This window comes from Bemisia tabaci, chromosome 8, assembly GCF_918797505.1.
Source record: "Bemisia tabaci chromosome 8, PGI_BMITA_v3".
In the NCBI taxonomy this organism is placed as follows: domain Eukaryota; kingdom Metazoa; phylum Arthropoda; class Insecta; order Hemiptera; family Aleyrodidae; genus Bemisia; species Bemisia tabaci.
This window is the reverse complement of record NC_092800.1, coordinates 1,893,470-1,917,009: the sequence shown is the minus strand read 5'-3', so window position 1 is coordinate 1,917,009 and position 23,540 is coordinate 1,893,470. Positions and strand designations below refer to the sequence as shown.

The following is a 23,540-nucleotide window of genomic DNA, read 5'->3' as shown; positions in this document are numbered from 1 at the left end:
TTTCTTCTACAGGCACCTTATGAAATTTAAAATGCGACGCAATCAACCAGAAAATTTGCAGTTTTAGTCAAAAATTTCATGCTCGACCTCTCTAATTGACTCGATCCACTGTGCACTGTATGAGCCTCTGCCTTGATGACTAGAATTCATTACTATGCTCAATCCCTGATGAAAAATCGAAATTTCTCCCACTTTCCCGGGATTTTCTCGAGGGAAAACTATAAAGATCCCCGGAACTTTAAATATGAACATCCAATGTTTTTTCATCCACTAGCATTTTTATTCTGCAAGTTCAAAATATATACTTCCAGAGGGGTCCTGATGTTTTTATCATTGGTGAAATTGGTGGATTTGGTGAAATCAACCGATATCGTAGGTTACTCCGAGACATCTGAGGATGAGGGAAGTGTCCTGCCGCAATAAGTATCTCTTGCTTCTCTCCATTTTACGTAGAGATTGCCAATTTCGGGTGGTTGGCGAATTGAACTATCAATGCTATCCAGATTCAATACAGACGGTTTGCACCTGATTTTCAGTGAGGCTGCAAATTTTCAACCCTAATTAGAAGGGATCCAAAGATTTGGTTGATGTAACCAAAAGGAATGACCAACCAAAAAATATTGACAGCACGTTTAGGTTATACTTTGATTTCTACTTCCCATATTAACACAAATTGGATTGCATTTTGCTATCATGAACCATAATTTCTTGCGCATTCATAAAGACACCCATTTGCATAGGGAAGCTAATGCTACACATGTTTTTTCAAAATTAAGGCAGCAATTGTAGTTCCTATTTGCAAAATGGAGTACAGGTGTCAGTAACTATTTCCACTTTATGGGTGCACAAAGCATAACCAGGGTGCAGCGAAATCATCATGTATCGCGGGTGGCATCTTGGACTTTTCGAAGGGGTTAGAGTAGGTACTTGTAGACGGGAGAGTACTGCCATATTATCTGTGACGCTCTTTGATTGGTTCATCGGTTTCAGGCTATCATGGAGCTCCAAAGTTGGACCAATGGAAACAAACCTGACCCAGAGGAACACGTATTATCGGCTGAGAAATGAATAATAATCACACTCAATGCTTGATTTTCGAAAAAATATTCATCAAAGTTCGACCCGAACTCAATTCAGAAGTTGGATATAAAAAAAATTCTACCCCACCCAAAATCACGTCTAAAACTTTGTAGAACTTTTCCGTCATCTTGTTCGTTTACATTGGGCCAAGCTAGGAGCGGAGGGGCCGGGGTTTGTTTACATTGGTCCAACTTTGGGGCTCCACGATAGCCAACCAATCAGGAAGCGGCAGTAGTAAAAGGATTGAGATGGCATACTCTCTCGTATACAGGTACTTTAGCCAGGGTTACACTTGTTTCTTACCAGAGATTACAAAGTGGCAGTGAAATTTGGCAACTCACGGTATTTTCCCTGTGAAAGACAACTATGAATCGAGAGCGTCCGACAACTGGGCGCACCGCTCGAGTATCTTCATGTATCCCGGGTGGCATCTTGGACATTTCGAAGGGGCGTCACCAAGGTTTCACGTGTTTCTTACCAGAGATTACGCAGTGGTAGAGAAATTTGGCAACACGCGGTTTTTTCCCTGTGTAAGACAACTATGAATCGGCCATCCGACAACAGAGCGCACCGCTCGAGTGGTGCGAAATCTTCAGATTTGAAGAGCCCTGTCATTAAAACATTCAACGAAGACGACTTTTCCGTTACTTTGCTCCACTCCCCCTCGACACCCGCGGCGGGGGGGGGGGGGACTTTATGGACTCGGAGGTAATAACACCTAATCATAATTTCGCAAGTTTGTTCCGTGTTTCCCTTGCCGTGCGGGTCCGGGGGAGGTGTGAGGACGGAGGTGGGGGTCGGGTTACTCGAGTCGGAGTGGAAACCTCATCAAATGGAAGTTGGGTTCGGAGACACTCGGATTTCTCCGCTCCATTATCCGCCGCTAATGAAGTCGCCCTTCCCGGGGACAGGAGGAGCCCGAGCCGTCGTCGTCGGCTAATTAACGGGCCCGCACCACTCGGCCGTCCTGAGGAAAAACGCCGTATGAGCCTCAAGACGTTGCCAGATTTCCTTCACTAGAAACCAAATTTACTCGGACAATTTTGAATATTTTTCTTCAAATTTTTTGGACAATTTTGTTCGCCATTTCATCTCGAATATCTGAGAAGTTCAAGGAAAAATATGAATAACTTTCCTCAAAAATATATGTTTTAATTTAGGAAATTTGGCAACTCTCGAATGCTCATACGGCGTTTTTTCTTTACTCACGACGACTCACGAGCAGCCTCGAGTTCGCGAGGCGTGTCCGAGCCACGCGTCCGTTCTGCCGTGCTGAAGAAAAACGCCGCACGAGCATTTGAGAGTTGCCAAATGTCCCTTGATAAAACACGTATTTTTGACAAAACTCATGCATATTTTTCCTTGAAACTTGCAGATGTTTTGGATTAAGTTGTGTACAAAATTGTGTGAAAATTATGGAAAGAAATATTCATAATTTTCTCAGTAAATTCGATTTTGGCAACGTCTGAGGGTTCATACGGCGTTCTTCCTTGGCATGGCAGCGTTTCCCACCCCGGTTGTCGAGGTGCGCTTCCACAGGTAGCACGCGACGAAAAATGTTACTTTATTGAAAGCAAGGTGTAAGTATATTCCATGGAAACTGTCGAATAATTACGATGTCAATAATTTACAGTGTTAAAAATCGAGGAGAGGAATTTTGTGCCCGAGTCCATACTGCCGTGCTAAGGAAGAACGCCGAATGAACATCCGAGAGTTGCCAACTTTCCCCAGATGAAACATGTATTTTTGAGGGAAAGAAATTTATTTATATTTTCTCATGATATTTTCAGATATTTTAGATCGGATTGCGAACAAAATTGTCTGAACAATCTGAAGAAAAATATTCAAAATTTGTGCATGTATGTTCTATATGTATTGATATGAATACAACGTGAAATTAGTACCATAAAAGCATATGACATTCTGCAAAAAGAGAATAGATTCCGCTCCGTTATAGTGTGAGTCACTCCGTGAAGAGAATGGATTCTGTTCCGCATTCATATAACTGGGGGTTTTTAGGTGATATGTATAGACTACCAAAAAGAGTTCCGCCCTCGAAAATGTTTAAATGTTGATAAAGTCGCTTGTTAAATTTGCTCAAAACTTGGAGGACGAATTTTAAGATGTATTCCCAGAAATTTGCTTTAAATAATTGGTAATATTATCTTGCTGCGACAGGAAACTTTCCTCGTCCTCAGATGTCTCCGAGTAACCTACGATTTCGGTTAATTTTACTATAAATTTGGTCGATCAACCGAGGAGTTTTGGTCGATCTGTCCTCAAAGAAAGTAACTTAAAGTAACCCAAAGTGGCCGAACTCAAGAAATTTTAAACCATGTTGTTGTCACTATTTCGCAAAAATATGTCCCTTTTTATGGCACTATTTAAAGGATCTCATTAAACCTTCCATAACCACGTCGTTAACCATGCATAGCCTTCTGATGACATAAGCTGATTAAAGAACGAATATGAATAAGGCTCCTCCCGTAGAAAACAACATATGTTGTCCTCTGTGTGAAAAACAACAATTTTGTAGAACCTAATGGAGCAAGTCTATGAAGAGAAAAAGGCATTCAGAAATCAAGCATAACAAAACATAATATCTCATCATGAGGGATCCACGTATCGTGACTCGGTCAAGGCATCACATCTTTTGACTCGCAATCAATTGTTCATCCGTATCACAAGAAGCACGACTTATTGAAAAAACCTTCTTAATTAGACGGAAAACAAAATATTCCGTCCCGGCGTGAAAAACGACAAATTTGCAGATCCTCAGGGATCTTTTCTTCGGAGAAAAAAAGGGGGGTTTCGGAAGGAGGGGACTCGGATGAAAGTTGTGCGCTTGGCTTTTGACGTGTCTCGTTTGGAGCATTGTTACGCGTCCCACTCGTTGGACACGCTTGCCAAGTTGTGCGATTAATCGTATATATTTAACATGGGATGAGAGCTGATTATTCGGTAATACGTGGCGAGTATGCCGTTCGATCCGTATTTGTTGAATTTTTCGCGAAGGGATCGAAACGGGGAACGTTGCGCGAGGCCGCAGGCGAGTTCCGGGTCCGGGATCCTCGGAGCCGAGCGAGGGTCTCACGCCAGCGTAATTGGACGTGCAGGCAGACGCGCGCCCACGCTCGCCGCGCCCAAGGCTCCATTCCGCTCGCATTTCGGCCAAAACACACGTTATTAGTCCAAAACCCCTTCGAAATATCCTGCATGCAACCAGCAACGCAATCCCCACGCTTTGTTTCCAGAACCCCATCAATCCTCTGCATTCAAACAGCAACGCAAAACCCAAGCTTTTCGTCCAAAATCCTTCCAAAATCTCCTGCATGCAACGGGCAACGCAAAACCCACGATTTTACTCCAAAACCCCTTCGGAATCTCCTGCATGCAACCGGCAACGCAAAACCCACGCTTTTAGTCCAAAACCACTTCAAAATCGCCTACATGCAACCAGCAACGCACCAGAGATTCCTCCTCAGTCTCGGATATGCAAATGAACTGGCCGTGCCCCTTCAACAAGTCTGAAATGCAACCAATGAGGCAGTTCTGGTTAGATTTCCCTGCTGACTGATTGTTAAAATGGACCACTAGACAGGGTACGAATTTCAGTATTCTGATACGTGTTTTTCAACCAAAATTTCACGGAGAATACGATGCGTACAACGAAAATTATAAAAATAAACTCCTTACGAAGCTATTTAATGATTCTTGATGCGTGAATTCAAACCAGCCGCTCATGAAAACTCAAAGCTCTGCATGATTCACATTGAGCGCTAAACGTTATCATGACAGTCCATTTGATATAAAAATCTGGCAATCTCAATATTGACGCTTCGGCTCAGCTATAGCAAATCGCTTATCGTTTGAACAACACATGGTGGGAAATGAAGACTGCTCGATTGAGAAGATTGCTGAAATCGTTGTAGTGCGCGATTTGACTCACGTAGAGCTTTGAGTTTCTTGTGAGCGGACAGTTCAAATTCCTCGTGACCATTGTGAAATAAAAACGTTGATATCTTCGTTAGGAGTTGACTTCAGTAATTTTCGTTGCGCAAATAGTGTTTTACTTGAAATTCTGGTAAAGAAACATGTATCAGAATGCTTAAATTCGTACCTTGTCTAGTGTTCCATTGTCAGGCATCCCAGGGAAAATCTGTGCGATTTTCGAGTCAAATTCCAAACTGTGAATGAAATTTTGACAACATTGAACTGCAGTAACATTCTTTTCTTTAAAGAGCAAAAAAAAATCTGTGAGGATGCTCAGCGAAAGAATACCCTTGCACTTTCTCCTCCGGAGGATGGCGTGTCTGGCGGGTGGCGAGGGCGGGCCCACTGCGCGACGGCGGCGAAGCGCCGGCGGAAAAACGGGAAAATCATAATCGGTAATTGTGAATATGTCTCGTTGTTCTTCTTCTTCGCCCTCCCCGTTTCCTCCGCCTCCCGACGCGACGCGATGGCCTGTCTACAGCCATGGCGCTCCTTCCTATCGGGTCGGAGCTGCTTACGGCGAAAACTTTCGCAGCGACGACTATGACTCCCCCCCCCCCTTAACCCTCTCCGTTCTGGTTGAGTCGGGATGTCGGTGCGCGGGCGATTGGTAAATATTTCATTTTCCCATCGTTCGGTTCCAGGCGGTTCCGCCATTGCCAAATACTGCCATGCTAAGCAAGAACGCCGTATGAACCTTTAGGCGTTGCCAGCTTTCCTTCGGAAAATCACGAATTCTGGGAAAGTTTGTTAATATTTTTCCTCCAATTTTTCACACAATTTTGTTCTCAATTTCATCTAAAATATCTATAAACATCAATGAAAAATATGCACCAATACCCTCAAAAATACATGTTTTATCCGATGAAATTTGGCAACTCTCGAATTTTCATACGGCGTTCCTCCTTAGCACGGCAGAATACTGCTCGGGAGTGTATATTGAGATCGGTTGTTGATGAAACCTCATACGTCCAAGAAATCGGATAATCAATAATTTTTAGGGAATCTCTTTTACCAACGGACTGATTGTTGAAATTGATAGACATAGCTATAGACAAAGAAGACAAGAGGGATGAAGAAGGATCCTATTGGTGGAAGCGAGTGGTTGCGATGGAGTCATATCGACGGCTGAAGTGCGAATCCACGTATCTCCATCGCTCACTATGTTTCAAAATTTCCGCTCCTATTCTATTATTTAAAAGAGAAACAAGCCGACTTGATAACTTGGAATTTGTCCGGAACACCGGAAAAAAGTGAAGTTGATTTAACAATCTGGATGTAAAAACAGTGTGTGAGAACTTACAAAATGCTGAATTACCCTCTACAGTAGTTACTTTAACAATGCCGAGATGTAAAAGTAACCGCTATGGCGGGTGATTTCGTCACCTTCCAGGCAAAGTATCAAAAGCGCCATGCGACGTTTAAAAATTTCCGCCGCCATTATATTTTTTTACAGAGAAATTGTTCAACGAAGCTGTCCGAAAATTACACCGAATTTTCTTTGTGTTGCCGATAAAATTTAGTGAAATTTTCGAACAGATTCAACCAACAATTTCTCAGTAAAAAAATAAAATGGTGGCGGAAATTTTTAAACGTCGCATGGCGCTTGTGATACTTTGCCTGGAAGGTGACGATTTAGCATTTTCTAGGTTCTCGCACATTACTTCTACATCCAGAATGTTACATCAACTTCACTTTTTTCCGGTGAGTATACAACCGACACAGTTCAATGGTACCAATATCGATGACCAAAATGAGAAACCACGGATCTTCATTGCGAGATTTCAAAATTTCTACTCCGATTTATTTTTTTGAAGAGAAACAAATCGCCCTCATAACTAAAAATTTGTACAGGATATTCTGCCGACAGAGGATAATCAAGTTTCCAAGAAATTAAGTTCACTATTTTTCTATATAATGAAAAATAAAGTATGAGAGGAAGTCTATACAACGTCGCAAACGGATATGCGCGGTTTCGGACTGTGAGAATCGATACTTAGAGTGAATTAGGACAGATGTTCTTAAAATCACAAGTCCAACAGTATGAAAGTCATCTTGAGACCCAAGCAGCGCATAAATATCTAGATAACGTCCACACAGACCTTCCGACTGTCTCCTATCCAACCTCTTCATACTTTATGATGGAAAAAGGATGTTTTTTGGTTCAATTCAACCGATATAATCTTCCGTTCTGTCTCGGCAAATTGTCTGTGCATCACGGAAAATACCCTTTAAGAACATCTTTAACTTTGTGCTTTTTCCTGATGCTGGACGTGAGAAAGTTCAGTTTCCGGAGTTTTTTGAGCACGTTGAAAGCATGACTATGAGGCACATGAGACGCAATTCTTGATCATTTTGGCAAGTTTACAAGTCCTTCAGCTATGTATTTTTGTCGCTTTTTGCAAACTGATTAAATTAAACGGTGTAGACATCCACTTAAAACGCGTTTCCAAAGGAGTTTGATTTGCACACGTTTAATATTTGAGGCCTCCGGAAGCAAAAGTTCCTTCAAAATTAATGGACGCAACCAGTATATCCTAGGAGTTCGAATAGTTATCTCACAGACTGGGTACCTTCCAATCACAATGGAGAGCACGCAGGTGTCTGGTTTGATTATTTCCATCTTAAGTAAAAACTATTGAGTGGACTGAACACAACAACAATCTTGGTTTCTACATTAGTAGCGACCAAATCTGTGAAAAAGAACCTCACTATCCGCTGGAAAGGAGGAGTAACGTTTTGGGCCTTTTCCGGCCCCACCTGGATTTTGCTAAATGTTTCATATTTTCAAAGTACTAGTCTTAGGTAGACTCTGTGCCAAATATTAGACCGAACGGAGCCCATGCAAGGCCGCAGCAGCGCCTCAAACCCAAAATCCTGGAATCGAAAAACAATTATTTTCGTCGACTTTTTCGACTGTTATCACTCTGCCAGCTCATGCTTCCTATGTATTTTTTTGCGTACTTTTCGTTTCTGGCCTTTTTAAAGGCCTCCGATAAGTTTTAAGGGGCCTTATGGCCCATTGTTGCCATTTTTGGCCCATTTTTAGGGGTTTTTTTCCATTTAACACATTCGAAACTTAATTTAATCCAAAAACTGTGTACATTTTTGAAAAGTACGTAAAAAATGAATAAAAAATGTTCAGTAAAATTTTTTCCTACGTTGCCAGATTTCCGAGAAAATTGGTCCCAAAGTGTCAAAAACGGCAAAAAATCGATAAATCGCCGCGTCTAAGGTTCAAGAAAGTGGAGTACATTTTTCATACTGTACCAGATAACAGCTCTTATCCATCCATACAACATACTAAAATATCATAGTTGTACCTGGATTCCCACGATGTGAAAATTGACCGAGATGTCGATTTTAGCGGCCTTTTTATACTTGAAGGCAGCTCTTTTGAATGTTTTTCGACCTTAGTCACCCTCTATGGGTGTGTACTATATGTATTTTTCTACGTACTTTTCATATCTGGCCATAAAAATGGCTTCCTGTGAATTTTAAAAGGCCTAACGGTCCATTGTTGCCAATTTTCACCAATTTTTAGGGGTTCTTTCAAGTTTACGTGTTTGAACCTTAATTTAATCTAGAAACCGTGTACAATTTCGGAAAGAACGTAATAAAATACATAAAAATGTGACTTGTACCTTTTCCCTACGTTGCCAAATTTTCGAGAAAAATCGTCCTGAAGCGCCAAAAACGCCAAAAATTGGATGAATCATCACGTCGGAGGTTCTAGGAAGTGAATTATGACATTCATGCAGATCATGGGACACTTTCTCCACGCATTTTCTGTTGTTCGGTACATTTGGCCTGTAGAAAGCATCTTGAGAACCAAGGATTATCTCGAGGTTATAGGAATAAAGAGGTGAACTGGAGTGAAGGATAAAGTAAAAGCACCTTAAGGGCCCGTTTTGTCACGTTCATCTGCGCCATTACATGTTCCTTGAGATGCATTGCAATTTTCCATTTTCGATGCGTTATTTGTAGTGAAAGAAAACTTGAAATTCACTTCCTGGAACCTTCGACGTGATGATTCATCCAATTTTTGGCATTTTTGGCGCTTCAGGACGATTTTTCTCGAAAATTTGGCAACGTAGGGAAAAGGTACAAGTCACATTTTTATGTATTTTATTACGTTCTTTCCGAAATTGTACACGGTTTCTAGATTAAATTAAGGTTCAAACACGTAAACTTGAAAGAACCCCTAAAAATTGGTGAAAATTGGCAACAATGGACCGTTAGGCCTTTTAAAATTCACAGGAAGCCATTTTTATGGCCAGATATGAAAAGTACGTAGAAAAATACATATAGTACACACCCATAGAGGGGACTAAGGTCGAAAAACATTCAAAAGAGCTGCCTTCAAGTATAAAAAGGCCGCTAAAATCGACATCTCGGTCAATTTTCACATCGTGGGAATCCAGGTACAACTATGATATTTTAGTATGTTGTATGGATGGATAAGAGCTGTTATCTGGTACAGTATGAAAAATGTACTCCACTTTCTTGAACCTTAGACGCGGCGATTTATCGATTTTTTGCCGTTTTTGACACTTTGGGACCAATTTTCTCGGAAATCTGGCAACGTAGGAAAAATTTTACTGAACATTTTTTATTCATTTTTTACGTACTTTTCAAAAATGTACACAGTTTTTGGATTAAATTAAGTTTCGAATGTGTTAAATGGAAAAAAACCCCTAAAAATGGGCCAAAAATGGCAACAATGGGCCATAAGGCCCCTTAAAACTTATCGGAGGCCTTTAAAAAGGCCAGAAACGAAAAGTACGCAAAAAAATACATAGGAAGCATGAGCTGGCAGAGTGATAACAGTCGAAAAAGTCGACGAAAATAATTGTTTTTCGATTCCAGGATTTTGGGTTTGAGGCGCTGCTGCGGCCTTGCATGGGCTCCGTTCGGTCTAATATTTGGCACAGAGTCTACCTAAGACTAGTACTTTGAAAATATGAAACATTTAGCAAAATCCAGGTGGGGCCGGAAAAGGCCCAAAACGTTACTCCTCCTTTTCCTTAACTTCTTCAAATGCAAAATATGGGAAGTAAATTTGGAAAATTTGGAGCATGCCTGACTCTTAAAACTCAAAGTTGAGTCATGAATTTCTACAACAAAAATCTTGTTGATGCGCGCGGTTTCAGTTTTTGCAAAAAGTTAAGGAAAATATTCTACCCCCCCCTCGTCCGCCTATGCTGCCGTGCTAAGGGAAAACGCCGTATGAACCTCCGAGAGTTGCCAAATTTTCCTGAGTAAATTGCGTATTTATGAAGGAAGTTATGCTCATTTTTCTTCGAAATTTTCAGATATATTAGATTAAGTTGCGAACAAAATTGTCTGCAAAATTGGAAGGAAAAAATTCAGAATTTTCCCAGTGATTCGTTGGTTATTAAAGGAAAAATGGCAACGCCTGAAGGCTCATACGGCGTTTTTCCTCAGCACGGCAGTATGGAGCGTTCCAATTTTTTCCTCCCCGGAGCACAAAGATGGGTCCCGTAAAAATGGCGGGTGCTCATTCAGTATCCCAATTACCCCGCCGGGTGCGCGTCGTTTAGTGGATTAAATTTTCCGGCGTATTTTTGAAAACTGAACATATTCATGCTAAAAGGAATTATGTGCATAGAGATTGCGGGTGACATAGTTCCCTTTAGCATAAATACATCCAACTCAGAGAGGAGACCCGACTGCATTCATTTTCCTGCGAGTCGGGAGCCAGATTAATTTTCGCCGGATATGGGTCAAGGTGCGGGCTCAAAACGTCACGTAACACGACGTTAGGGCGTAACTCAATTACCTCATGAGCTCCAGAAAGCATGGATTTATGTATGAAACAGGGCTCAATGGAACCTGCGGTACGCTCTTACGTTAGAGAGATCCACGAGGAGACGCAAGAGTGCTCTGCTCGTTGTTGCCAGCTTCACCGGAAAAATCCATTTAATGGATGTTAATTTGGAAAAATGAGGAATCAAAAAGAACAATACTGCTGTGGTAAGGAAGAACGCCGTATGAACATTCGAGAGTTGCCTTTCATCGGATAAAACATGTATTTTTTTAGGAAACTGGTGCATATCTTTCATTGATGCATTGAGATATTTTAGATAAAATTGAGAACAAAATTGTCTGAAAAATTGGAAGAAAAGTATTAACAAACTTTTCCAGAAATTCGTGATTTACCGAAGGAAATTTGGAAACGCCTGAAGGTTCATACGGCGTTCTTCCTCAGCACGGTAGAGTAAACAGAGGGTCGCCATTCATAGTCGTTCACAAAACAGCTCTTTAAATCTGTATAAATAGTTCCTTTTGGTTTAAATCATCACACAGTTTCTGTTGACATAAATAAGTCCATTAGGAAGACTACATATTTCCGTAATTCGTGAAAAAAAAGAAGTAGAGGTTGAGTCCCAATTTGGACATTTACATTTCATTGTGGCGGTACCCCCAATAAATTAGGCTAAGTTCAGGAATGAAGTTTTGAGAAAATTGACCTTGCACAGTTTGAGTAGGAAATTAAATAAAACAAACTCTCCGTTTATCTTAGATTTTCAAAAATCACTCAAAAGCCTGTTATTTTATAATTTAAAATGTTAGGAAATAACGAATTTTAACTTTTAACATAAAGAGAGAGATTAATCGTGTAAATAAGATTATCGTATGTGCAATCTTTTGCATGCTTGCTTGGTTAAATTTCAATGGATTTTAAGGGTAAATGTTGGCAGAAAAGGGTACATAGCACAAGACAGCTGTAAGTAAGCGCAATTCTTTCAAGAGGATGACGAGGACTTACAGCTTACAGCGCAGCAGGGATGACGTTAATTTTTGCGCATTCTCTTTTTCCCAACAACCCTCATATTCTACAAGTGCGGCTTTCACTGTTTTATCGAAGAGAAAGGCAGACAAAAAGTTCATCCGTTCTTTTCAAAGAAAGAAAATGACAACGGTCATTTCACATCGTTGCAAGCAATATGAGTGTTTCTTTTTTTCCCCACACATCAGCTTTGTGTTCCGGCATGAAATAAATAGAAGCTTGTTGATCTGGTCCCATACCCAAGTTGGGAGCGAGCTTTCATTTACGTGCGACTATGCATTTGTTTCCAAGTGCTTGGTGCTCTTTCATTAATGTTTTGCTCCGCTCAAACCTTACGGCAATCCAAACTTTCCGTAAATGAAGTTAGTTCAACTTTCGGCAGAGTTGTGCTCAAGACAATATGTATGAGATTTTCAGCAATATTAGGGGTATATTTACAACGATTGCGGCTGGTTCCATTATTGAAAAAATTCAGCTTCATTCCGCTTACAACAAATAGAGCGGTCAGACTCTCTCCGACGTAAAAATAATGCTATGTTGCTTAGTTTCACTCGACGTTTTATGTACTCACTCTTGACGACGTTTGCAGAGTTTATTTAAAAATGTTGTACACAAACCAATTGCGGTGGACGCACTGGTCGTAAGACTGTTTTCGTTGGAGTTTTTAAGCCAACGTGCTTTAACATATCAGCATAAAGCTGACAATCTCAATAAATGGTCTGTATGGTCGTAACTAGTGTTGCACAAAATAGGAGATATCTCTTTGAGGGAAAATTGTGCTCATTTGAACTTTTTCCCTCTGTATTGAGATTTTGCTGAAATTTTAACGCACGTTGGCTGAAAAACTCCAACAAAAACAAACCAAAAACGTTGTGTGAAAAATGTTCATTGCTTGATTCTAAAATCAAGGCCTCATGCAATACTTGAACTACCCTCGAGGTATTTTTCTCCAGGGAGGCTCCCTTCATGGGCGGGGGGGGGGGGAGGAGGAGACCCAGCGCCGATAGGGGGTTGGGGTAGCGTAGCGGTCAAGTGGAGCCAGGCGCCCTTGTACGAGGGGCGTTCAATAAGTAAGTATCCCCCCTCTCTAAAATCCATTAGAATGGACCAATTTTAAAAAACTTGGGCTCAAAATCTTTCTTAGGATATTTTGAGTTCAACAAAACAAACCGCAACAAAATCGGACCATAAGCGGCCGAACGCGAGCCGTTTGAACGCGCCGAGGTGCTCGACGCTCCCGCCGAATCCGCGAGGATTTGAAGTCCGCTACAGGAGAAGAGCTTCTCTGCCAAAGCCTTAGTCGTTCCTCTTTGACGAAAAATCAAAGATATTTTTGTAGAATAAGGGCTTATTTCACTTCTCCACATAACCAGCTCGATCCAAGCAGGTCTGATACTGAGACTAAGAGAACAGCTTTTGGATGCCTCGTGCGTGGAAGTCTTTCAGCTGACCACGGATGAAAGAGTGGACGGCTTGTTTGACCTCTTCCACTGATTCAAAATTAACTCCTCCAAGTTCAGATTTCAGGAACGGGAATAAATGGTGGTCTGGTTTGCCATTTATTATCGTATCTGAAATCTGAACTCGGAGGAGTTAATTTTGAATCAGTGGAAGAGGTCAAACAAGCCGTCCACTCTTTCATCCGCGGTCAGCTGAAAGACTTCCACGCACGAGGCATCCAAAAGCTGTTCTCTTAGTCTCAGTATCAGACCTGCTTGGATCGAGCTGGTTATGTGGAGAAGTGAGGTAAGCCCCTTATTCTACAAAAATTTCTTTGATTTTTCGTCAAAGATGAACGACTGAGGCTTTGGCAGAGAAGCTCTTCTCCTGTAGCGGACTTCAAATCCTCGCGGATTCGGCGGGAGCGTCGAGCACCTTGGCGCGTTCAAACGGCTCGCGCTCGGCCGCACATAGTCCGATTTTGTTGCGGTTTGTTTTGTTGAACTCAAAATATCCTAAGAAAGATTTTGAGCCCAAGATTTTTAAAATTGGTCCATTCTAATGGATTTTAGAGAGGGGGGATACTTACTTATTGAACGCCCCTCGTATTTTCAATGATCGCTTGAAAACAGAGAAAATATATTTTAAGAGACTTTGCACTGCTATCTACCCCACAAGGTGAAGGTGCTTTCGGGACAAATCTGAGATTCACCTAACGACGGCAGATGAGCGATGAGCAATTGGTTCAGCAATACTAACATGATTGCTTACCACATGCATGAGCCATCAATAGGAAATTTCGTTCGATATTTTCTCAACAGGTAGCTGATGAACCATCATTGAGCGAGAAATAGGATTGACTCTCGAACTTGAAAGTTTCTTTATCCGATTTCATCGCTCAGATTGTCGGTGCCGGTTCCGTAAAGTATTAATTACTATGAGCTCTCTAACCCCCTAAATGATCATTTCTTTCACATTTTGTTCCACGGTTCTAAAGGGTCGAGTTCCATAGTTTTGGAGCTATTCTCCAGGTGATAGTCCTAGGATGAGCTCGCTCCATTCAGATTTTGGTAATTTGACCCACGTTTCCATATACGTGATAAAGTCGTGAATTATCCCATTTATACGATGTAAATGCTCAGGTTTTGTCACAATCGGACCGCGCTCAACAGAAAGGAACCAAGCCACATCAGCTCTGCCAAAAACTGGGCGATTTAATTTTTTACAGGGGAACGTTTGTGCATACTCCTTTGAAAATTTTAAGGGACTCACTTCGTAATGTGGAAAAATTCACTGAAATTTCCTCGAAAACCCGCACAGCCATTTTTATGTAAAAATTAAATTATCCAATTAAATTTGGCAATAGCTGGTAAGGCTTAGTTCCTTTCTGCTTAGCGCGGTCTAATTCTTACTATAGATCTACCGGGCCCATTTTCCTAATTTTGGTGATTGTTGATGTGAGGATTACATTTTGCAAGAAGGAACCACTAACTCTGGCTCTTCTAAAAAGCAACTTCTGCATAGGGAAACCAATGACTTATATGATGTTTCTAAAATGAGTCAAAAATAGTGGTTCTTCATCGCAAAATGTAATCCAAGACATAGCCCGTGGATGGGCCCAATCCATTTCGACTTACACACGGGGGGCCGCGTAGCGGCTAGGTAGCGTGTCCCCTAGTATTCCGCCGTGCTAAGGAAGAACGCCGTATGAGCCTTCAGACGTTGCCAAGTTTCCTATGATAAAAACCGAATTTACCGGGAAAATTGTGTATATTATTTTCCTAAAAATTCAGACAATTTTGTACGCAATTCAATCTAAAATATCTGAAAATTTCAAAGAGAAATGTGCACGAACGTCGTCAAAACTGCATGTTTTATTAACGTAAATTTGGCAACTCTTGAATGTTCATACGACGTTCCTCCTTAGCACGGCAGTCTTGTCCTGCTTGACACTCATCCGCGGGAGAATCCGGCAACCTGGACGGAGATGGAGGCCCATTCGGAGTGTGAAACTCGGCTGGCGAAATTCCGAGCGAATGTGCGGAGGTTATGGAGGTTATTCTCTCTCATTTCATTTTCCCTTCACTCAATTGTGTTATCATTCTATTATGCTCGCTCCGGGGCCGCTCCTCCGTCCTTTTGAAAAACTCAATTTTGCCCCCCTCCCCCCTTCGCCCCCCTTCGTCCCCCGAAATTTCTCCTTCCTCCGACCGTGTTTTCTTTCTTCTCTTAATTACTGCAGTTTTAGCTCTCCGATCCCTCATTGTCTCGTTCCTTTATTTATTTTCTTCTTCTTCCCCGTTTTCTTATTCTTCCTCGCAAACACGAACATTAGACGTGACCCGGGCGCTTTGCCGACTGACGCACTATCGACGTCGTCCCTCACGGAATCCTATCTCGGACGTCCGACACCGAGAGCCGAGGGCGTGCCGTGACTCCCAGACGCTGGTGACTTCATCGCATCAAACTTTGAGCGACAAAACTAGGTTTAAATTTATCAACGAATCGGTAGATAGATCAAAAATTTTGCGAATTTAATCAGAACCCTGTCGTGCAACGCAAAAACGCCGTAAACGCCATTTCACATTTTTTGGGAACAATGTATCATAGCAGAAAGACTTGCGTACCTTTGGACGATGATTCTGCAGAATTTGTTTGCAAATACTATCAAGAACTTAACCTGAAAATTTGAGGTGCATGGTTAAAACTGTATTTATTTTGCATGGTTAAAACAGTATTTATTTTATAAAGTGTTGAGTTCCAAAAAACGAAGAAAAATCTTGATGGATTTACGGCGTTCTTACTTTGCACGGCAGAATCAGTCTAACTGCATATAAGAGGCTTGGAGAACAAGGCGCATAAATGCAGTTTTTGAAAAAAATTTAGACATTAATGATTTCAAGTAAAATTAGTCTTAATGCATATTCTGTGAGAAACTCGCTCCCAAAGTCCAATTCTTAAGCATCAAAAAGTCAGTTTGAAATTTTTTCCGCAATATAGATCCATGTATTTTCGGAACTTCGAACACGTATTTCTCAAAATTGCAAAAACTGCACCTATGCACTTTGTCCTCCAAGCCCCTCATTTCTCGTTACCCAATTTTCTCTCGTGAGTGTGTTTTTTTTTTCAACGGAAAACTCAACAACTAAGCGTCTTTAACCTGCCCAGGAGTGCACCTTACGTCATATAAATAAATAATATTAAAAATTCACGATATACAAAATTACAAAATTTCTATTTTAGTACATTAATCATATGTTAAATGAAGTAAAAACTGCATGCAAGAATTGACAGGTGAAATCATTTAAAATTCTCACCTCTGAATGTTGGACGTGAATGGTTTGAAACCTTTCGTCACCCGTATACGTTGTGAGTCCGACTGTCAGCAAGTGATAGTCTTTCCTCCTAATCCAAGATATCTGTAACAGAAAAATCCACAAGGCGTCAAAGCTACGGTAGAGACTCGATTAAGAAAGTGGTCGTTGCGAACACGCTGTTTATCGATCCTATCCCATAGCTTTAAATGACAGAACAATCGATACATCGCAAAGCACGCCATGGCACCGCTCGAAACTCCGCACTGGCGTCGATACGTCAGTAAAACGGCTGCTGACGTCAATACGTCACTGAAACGGATACCTGAGGCAAATTGCAAGGATGCGTCGGGAAGACGAGTCGTAAGGATACGTTGACGTTGCGTTCAGGTGTACGGAGCTGAGCCCCTACTCGGGGGAGGAGGGGGGGGAGATAATTTGCCGCTTTGAGCGGTGACTAATTAAGCGAAATCGGGGCTCTTTCACGCACGTTGATAAGGCCTGCTCAGGTCGCTAATCGCTTGTCATTCACCCGAGCCCGGGCCCGGGCCCCATTCCATTAATCTAAACAACCCGCCCGAGACGCTGCTCCCGCTGCCTTTGCGCCGCCCAAAGGCTTACCCCTTCACCGTTTTGCCAAAGGATTAGGCTAACAACGAGCTTGCCAAATTATGCCTCATCACTCACCGTTAGAGGGTATTTGTGGTCGTTCCAGCTAGGGAAAAGAGACTTACAAGTCGAATTATCGTTGAGTTTTACCAAAAACTTAGCTTTTGACATTTCAACCAGAGGCAAGGTGTGAATGATCGATTATCTATGTTTCCCCGTTTGAGGCTCTGGTAAAAAATCGATTAGTAAGGTGTTCGTTACGAACATCCTGTTTATCGATTCTTTCCCATAGGTTTAAATGGCAGATCAATCGATATATCACAAAGCACGCCACGCCACTGATTTTAACGGTCAAAACTCTGGAGTGTTCAAAGACGAAACTGCGTGATACAGAGACGAGACCCACCATTAAGTCGCATTTCTCTATTGTACAACTGGTCTCATTAAGGAGCAATAATTGGTTTACTTTACAACTTTACGTAAGAAATTAAACCGAAATAACGTGCGGCAGCATAATTAGTACTGAGAATTATGGTATAATTAAGTTGCATTGCTGCGCAACTGGTTCTTCTAAAATCAATAATTGTCTCAATTTACGAATTTATGTAAGAAATGAAAATATAACGTGTATTAGCGTGATAAATACTTTGAAAACTGACGTTTTTGGAATACTTTGCGTTCTGCCAGGATTTAGCTAACAAACCGCTTGCCAAATTATGCATCATCAGTGGCGAGGCGTGAATGATCGATTATCGATATTTCTCCATTCGAAGCTATGGTAGAGAAGGTGTTCATTACGAACACCCTGCTTATCGATCCTTTCCCATAAGTTTAAATGGCAGAGCAATCGATGTACCACAAAGCACGCCACGCCACTGTGCCCCACCACTCGCGGCTAAAGGGTATTTCGTAGCCATTCGAGGGGGAAAGGACCTCAATTCGTAGAGGTAAGTGTATCATCAAGTTTTGCCAAAAAATCAGAATTTGGAATGTTGACGGTCAAAACACTGGAGTGTTCCTTAACTTTTTTTTCGCGAGATTCGATATAGTTGATCTTGGGACAGAACAAGGAGATGTATCTTTCTTTACTCAGATCAATTTTTAATTGATTCCTAACCACTGTGAGACGCAGAGACATCCTACGAGACACGCTCTCGCGTCTTTAGAGGAGAATAAATTGACCTCATCAATCTCAGAGAGCTCAGGAACACGTATATCTTATTCCTTCATGACTACTTATTCGCAAGCCAACATTGCCAATTATTCTGCATTGTTCGATTCCCTGTGACTCAACAATAACCGTTTGAACGAAACTTGGCCACAGGGATTTACAGCGCAACAGACCTTCGGTTTCCGTAACTTCGTTAAGGACAACATCTACAGTATTTTCTTAAATAACTCACTCCCGACAGGACACCCATATAATTTTTGCGTTATCAAGAAGGAATGGAGAAGGGCTCTATTTTTAGTATTATTAAAAAAAGAAAGTCCCTGCAATACAGCTTAGTAGTATAAGTCTGAGGATGGATTATTGAAAAGGATTAAAATGCGTTACGGACACAAAAAACACAGAAGACAAAATAAAATATTCGCTAGGTTTTGCGAATATTTTATTTTTATCGTTCTAATTTTTTGCAAGGATCTATTCTTGAAAGTATTTTGAGGTAAAGTATTCTAGGTTCATACAGATTAAAACCACGAGATTCGGATACAAAGGCTGAGAATTCTGATTATGAAAATTTAGATTACTTAGCCCCTTACTATAACAGCAGCTTTCATAGCATGTGTCCCGGCGAGAGAGATACTGCACGGCGTTCATGAGATAACTATTCGACCATGGGAGGCGGCAAAATTGCCGGCCCCCGAAATTGAAGGCGCGACTTGCGGCAGCGACATTACGAGGCAGACGTGACTCAGATCAAAGTGCCTGAGAGATCATGCATCGTTGGATGTACGTTAAGTAGTTAGTTAGTTAGTTAGTTAGCTATTTTATTTATAGACATTCAGCATCCTAGGCTATTAACGTCTTTACAAAGAATTTGGAAGATGGGTGTATATACAAAAATTTAGATTTTTAAATTTAGGGAGACAAGGAGTTTCAGAAGTTTGGTTGTGATATTAGGTGTTTTCCGAGTGAAACTGCGTTCATGAGCCTATCGAAAGGACTTTGTATATTTTATGCTTCATTACTACCTGTTACATTTAACTTCAAAGTCTCCACTTCCATTTTGCTCTCTATGTCGACATTATCCCCTTACAATCGACCATCATTTACTTTCTCGCCCAGAACCCGATGCTACCCGCATCGAAATTCAAAATTACCTCCCTCCAAACATCTATCCTTTAAGTTTTGATTATCCAAAAGTAATTACCGAAATTTTAAACATATTTAAGCATGTAAATTTAAAAATTTGAAGTAAATCCCTGGTCTCCGACGTAAATAGCATAGTTGCTAATCGTTGTAGTAAATTGACTACTTAACTCTTTCAGTTGTAAAAAATTATTTTTTGCTCGTGTACTTGCCATTGGACTTTTGCAAAGAGGTGCCGCTTTTTTGGCTCATCCATAAAGACATCTATCTATCCAGGGACCAAGGAGCTCCCAAGTACTACGTATACGTTCCAATTAGTATGGATAGTATGGATAGTATAATATGCACATAAATATCACGTTAATACATTTAATATCACTAGAAGAGCGTGTTGCATCTCCATGACGAACCGTCAGACTTAAATTTAGCTAATTTAATGATACTACCCTTCCGCCGTCGTAATAAAACCCAATTAAAGTACGACAAAATTTTAAGTTGATGATGGAAAAGTAGAAAAAATTAAAATTAAAGTGCTAAGCTGTTGAGCCGCTGAGCCTTTGAGAGCGCGAAAGTTCTACGCGTTGAGTCTTCGACTTTTTTTTGCGCTACTTCAAAGGAGGAAGCTCGCCCATCGCTAGGCAAAGGCTACGGAACTTTAAACGAAAACAATAAGTTGGTCTGAACTCTTCAACAAAGGTTCATTTTAAAAATTACATAGATTTTTACGTCTGGGTGGCACGGTTCTGCCGGTGCACTTTTCCTCTTCGCGATGAAAAACCCCGCCCAGTTTCTTGCATCAAAGGACAACCTGGCTCTCTCATAAATGTTTTTTTGCATTAAACTATATACGCTGGCGTAAGAAGCGTGTTTCTCTCCCAATTAGTTTCCTCTGATGATCGGCAGAGCCATAAATTAAACTTGGGATCGGATTTTTTAATTAAAAATATTTTCCGTAACATTGATAATGCGCGTCCAAAAGACTCTTAGAAGTCGCTCGGGTAACGAAGAATTGACGAATTCCATCGATAAATAAACAGAATTATTAATTTTATGTAAAGCAAGACAACAATATAGATGGTGAAAGTGTAAAACCGCGTATCTTCCTTGGATGGTTTCAGAATCTTTCCTCCTGTTTTTATTTTCGAAGAGAAAAAAGTCAACTAAATATAACTTGAAATTTCTTCGGAATATCCAAGTAGTAAAAAGAAAGAAGCTAGAGAGATAACGTGATGCGGTGAAATATCACAGTGTTTAAAGGCGTTTTGAATCGTAGTAAAGGATCTCCGACTAGGACCGATACGTGCAACAGGCAACACGCGTGCAGGCGCAGAACAGACAACTATTTCGACTCTTAAGTAATGTGGTAAAGTATCACGGCATTTGAAGGCGTTTTGAATCTTGAGGCTATACATTCGCAGAGGTTTGGTCTCAAGTTTCTGATACGTAGCAGATCTCCGACTGGGTACAATCTGCGCAACGTACGTGCGGTTAGTGCAGGCGCCAAAAAGACAACTTTTTCGACTCTGATGTAATGTGGTAAAGAATCACAGTATTTGAAGGCGGTTTGAATCTTGAAACAGTACAATCGCAGAGGTTCGGTCATGCGATTCGCAAAGGCAGCGGAATTTACGTTGACTAGTTTTCCAATGAGAAAATAAAGTACAAGATCAAGTCTGTAACGATGCAAACGACGATACGTGGGTTCGTACTTTGGCCATAGTTAAGTCTCATCTTTTGCATGCTTGTGTGGTAACTTTCTCGACGACAAATAAGTAACGAATTTGATGGCTAGACATCGGCTGAAAAGGGTGATACAAATTAACATGATAATGTGAATTTACTGCTGTGTTCCTCGAACTTACGTCAATTTTTGCTATTTTCCTTTTTTCGCGACTCATTTTTTTTCTCTTAGACAAACTTTTCCGTTTGAGGGGAATCATCCGATGGTTCATTCAAATCAAAGTATAATTAAATTTTGCGAATTTATTTCATATTTGGTTGTTACCACTTTTTAGAATAAACGAAATTCTTGGTAAAAAGATTTTAAAAATGAAGCACCCGATAGCAAAGCATACCGAAAATTTAAGAGCTCCGAATTCTACGAGAATTCCAAAATAGCCGTTCAGTCTAAATTAAAAACTTATGACCTCTTCCCCTTTATGTTCGTTACCAGCCAAACTAACTGATGAATGAATGCCGTCCTAACTTCAACCGCCATGTACGAGCGCTGTCTTTCATCAGAAATCATCCTTTCAAAATCAAAGTAATTCTAGGCTCAGGATAAAAATCATACCTACCGTTGCGATTCTACAGCACTTATGCCTTTTCTCAAATAAAACTTCCCACCGGACCGCAGCAAATAACGAGAAGTGCGCATGAAAACTATTAATAAAAGCAGAGCGGAAGGTCATAATTACCGAAAGAGCGGAGCTTCTCATCATAGGAATCGCAATTGAATTGAAAAAGAGCGTTGGTTAAACAGAAACCCCGGATGGTTTACGTCTTTTTTTAAAAAAAACCCGTTCAATTACAGTAATGAGCCCGATGTGAACCCCCGAAAAAGTACCGCGCTGGTGCCGATTCAGCGCAGAGAAGTGACTCAAATTCACGCATCCAGGTGTGGAGTTGGGTTGTTTTTCAAGCGATTTGGCAACAAGGGGGGGCGATCTGACGCTGCGTGAAAAGATGTAAACAAATGCATTATCAGGACTGCATTGCAAAGTGTTGGCGGAAAAATTTACAAACTTTACGACCCTTCCAACACATATAACTGCAACTGCAGTCGCAATTGCCCTGGCCTCCCGTTTAACTTTTGATGCTTCGCTGTGGGGGTTGCCGTGTTGTCGCATTGTCAACTTTACATCCGTTTAAGTTTTTGGTCGCCATAAACAATTTATGACGGAAATCTGATTGGAATGAGGCAAGGGGTCGTATTCATAGTCGTTTCTTACACAGCTTATTTCCGTCCCCATATGATTTACGTGGTGACTGAAGGTTAGTTAAGGAAGCCTCAAATGCAGCATCGTAAAAAGGGTAATTTCAGCGAACCTCGGGGAAAATTCAGTAGTATAACTCAGGAGATTGATCCTTGTAAAGGAATACAATGAGTCGTGACATCAAAACTTACAAGTTGCAAAGGTAAGGAGGCGGAGAGTATTACTGGGATTTGAAGGCGCTCCAAGCCGCATTCGTGCTTTAAAGTTCTTCACCAATAAAATATCCAGTCTTTTTATACTTTCAAGTTTTTTTAAAAAAAAATTCAATTAAACTATTACGTAACTACTACAGATTGTATTGTTATATCTGTATCTATTCACGTGTAAAAATATTTTAAAGTAGGATCTTAGATTGCGCGCTAAGGAGTAGATATCAGATTTTCTTGGAGTGACCAACGTGATTCTGGAGCAATTATAACTGTAGAAATTGCATTTAGTTGACTGTGTCTCTTGCAAAAAACCCATCAGCTAAAAGCAAACAGTGATCACTATCAGTCGCTCACTTTGAGAAAAAAAAGAAAAAAATTATTAACAATCAAATGTGCGTTTTTAACGTTGACTTTGAGTTGTCAACCGAGCTCCCCTGTATCCAGCATCGATTTGTTATTTTTGGGACCGTGATTCGTGGTTCGCGGGAACGGATCATTTTTCCGTGTTTTTGGCGCGCGACCGAGCCGAGGAACGAATGGGGGGGGGGGGTGCGCTCGCTATTATTCGGGCGGGTTGGACGCGGCGTCAAAGCAGTTTCAATTACGCCCAATTAACATGCTAATACTCGGCCTGCTTTGATCCCGGCAGAGTTCAACGCGGGAATCACCTACCCTGGAGCCGTGCCCCGTTCCCCGTTCCCCGTTCCCCGTTCGGAACGGTCCGTTTCCCAACCGCGGACCGGCCCCGCGCCATAAATTCAATGGCCCCACTCGCACCCCCCCCCCCCCCCACACGCGACACAATCCGGAGTTTGCGGGTTATTGTTTGGGTTG

The 23,540-nt window shown here is 41.2% G+C and overlaps 1 protein-coding gene across 3 annotated transcripts in view; it reads right to left on the bottom strand.

Moving 5' to 3' along the window:
* Positions 1 to 23,540, bottom strand: part of LOC109030447 (limbic system-associated membrane protein) — a 688,975-nt gene that overhangs the window by 183,523 nt on the left and 481,912 nt on the right. For all 3 annotated transcript variants that reach the window (XM_072303110.1, XM_072303109.1, XM_072303108.1), the window contains one exon: positions 16,645 to 16,746. In XM_072303110.1, coding sequence (XP_072159211.1) covers positions 16,645 to 16,746 — 102 coding nt within the window. The remainder of the gene's footprint in view (positions 1 to 16,644; positions 16,747 to 23,540) is intronic.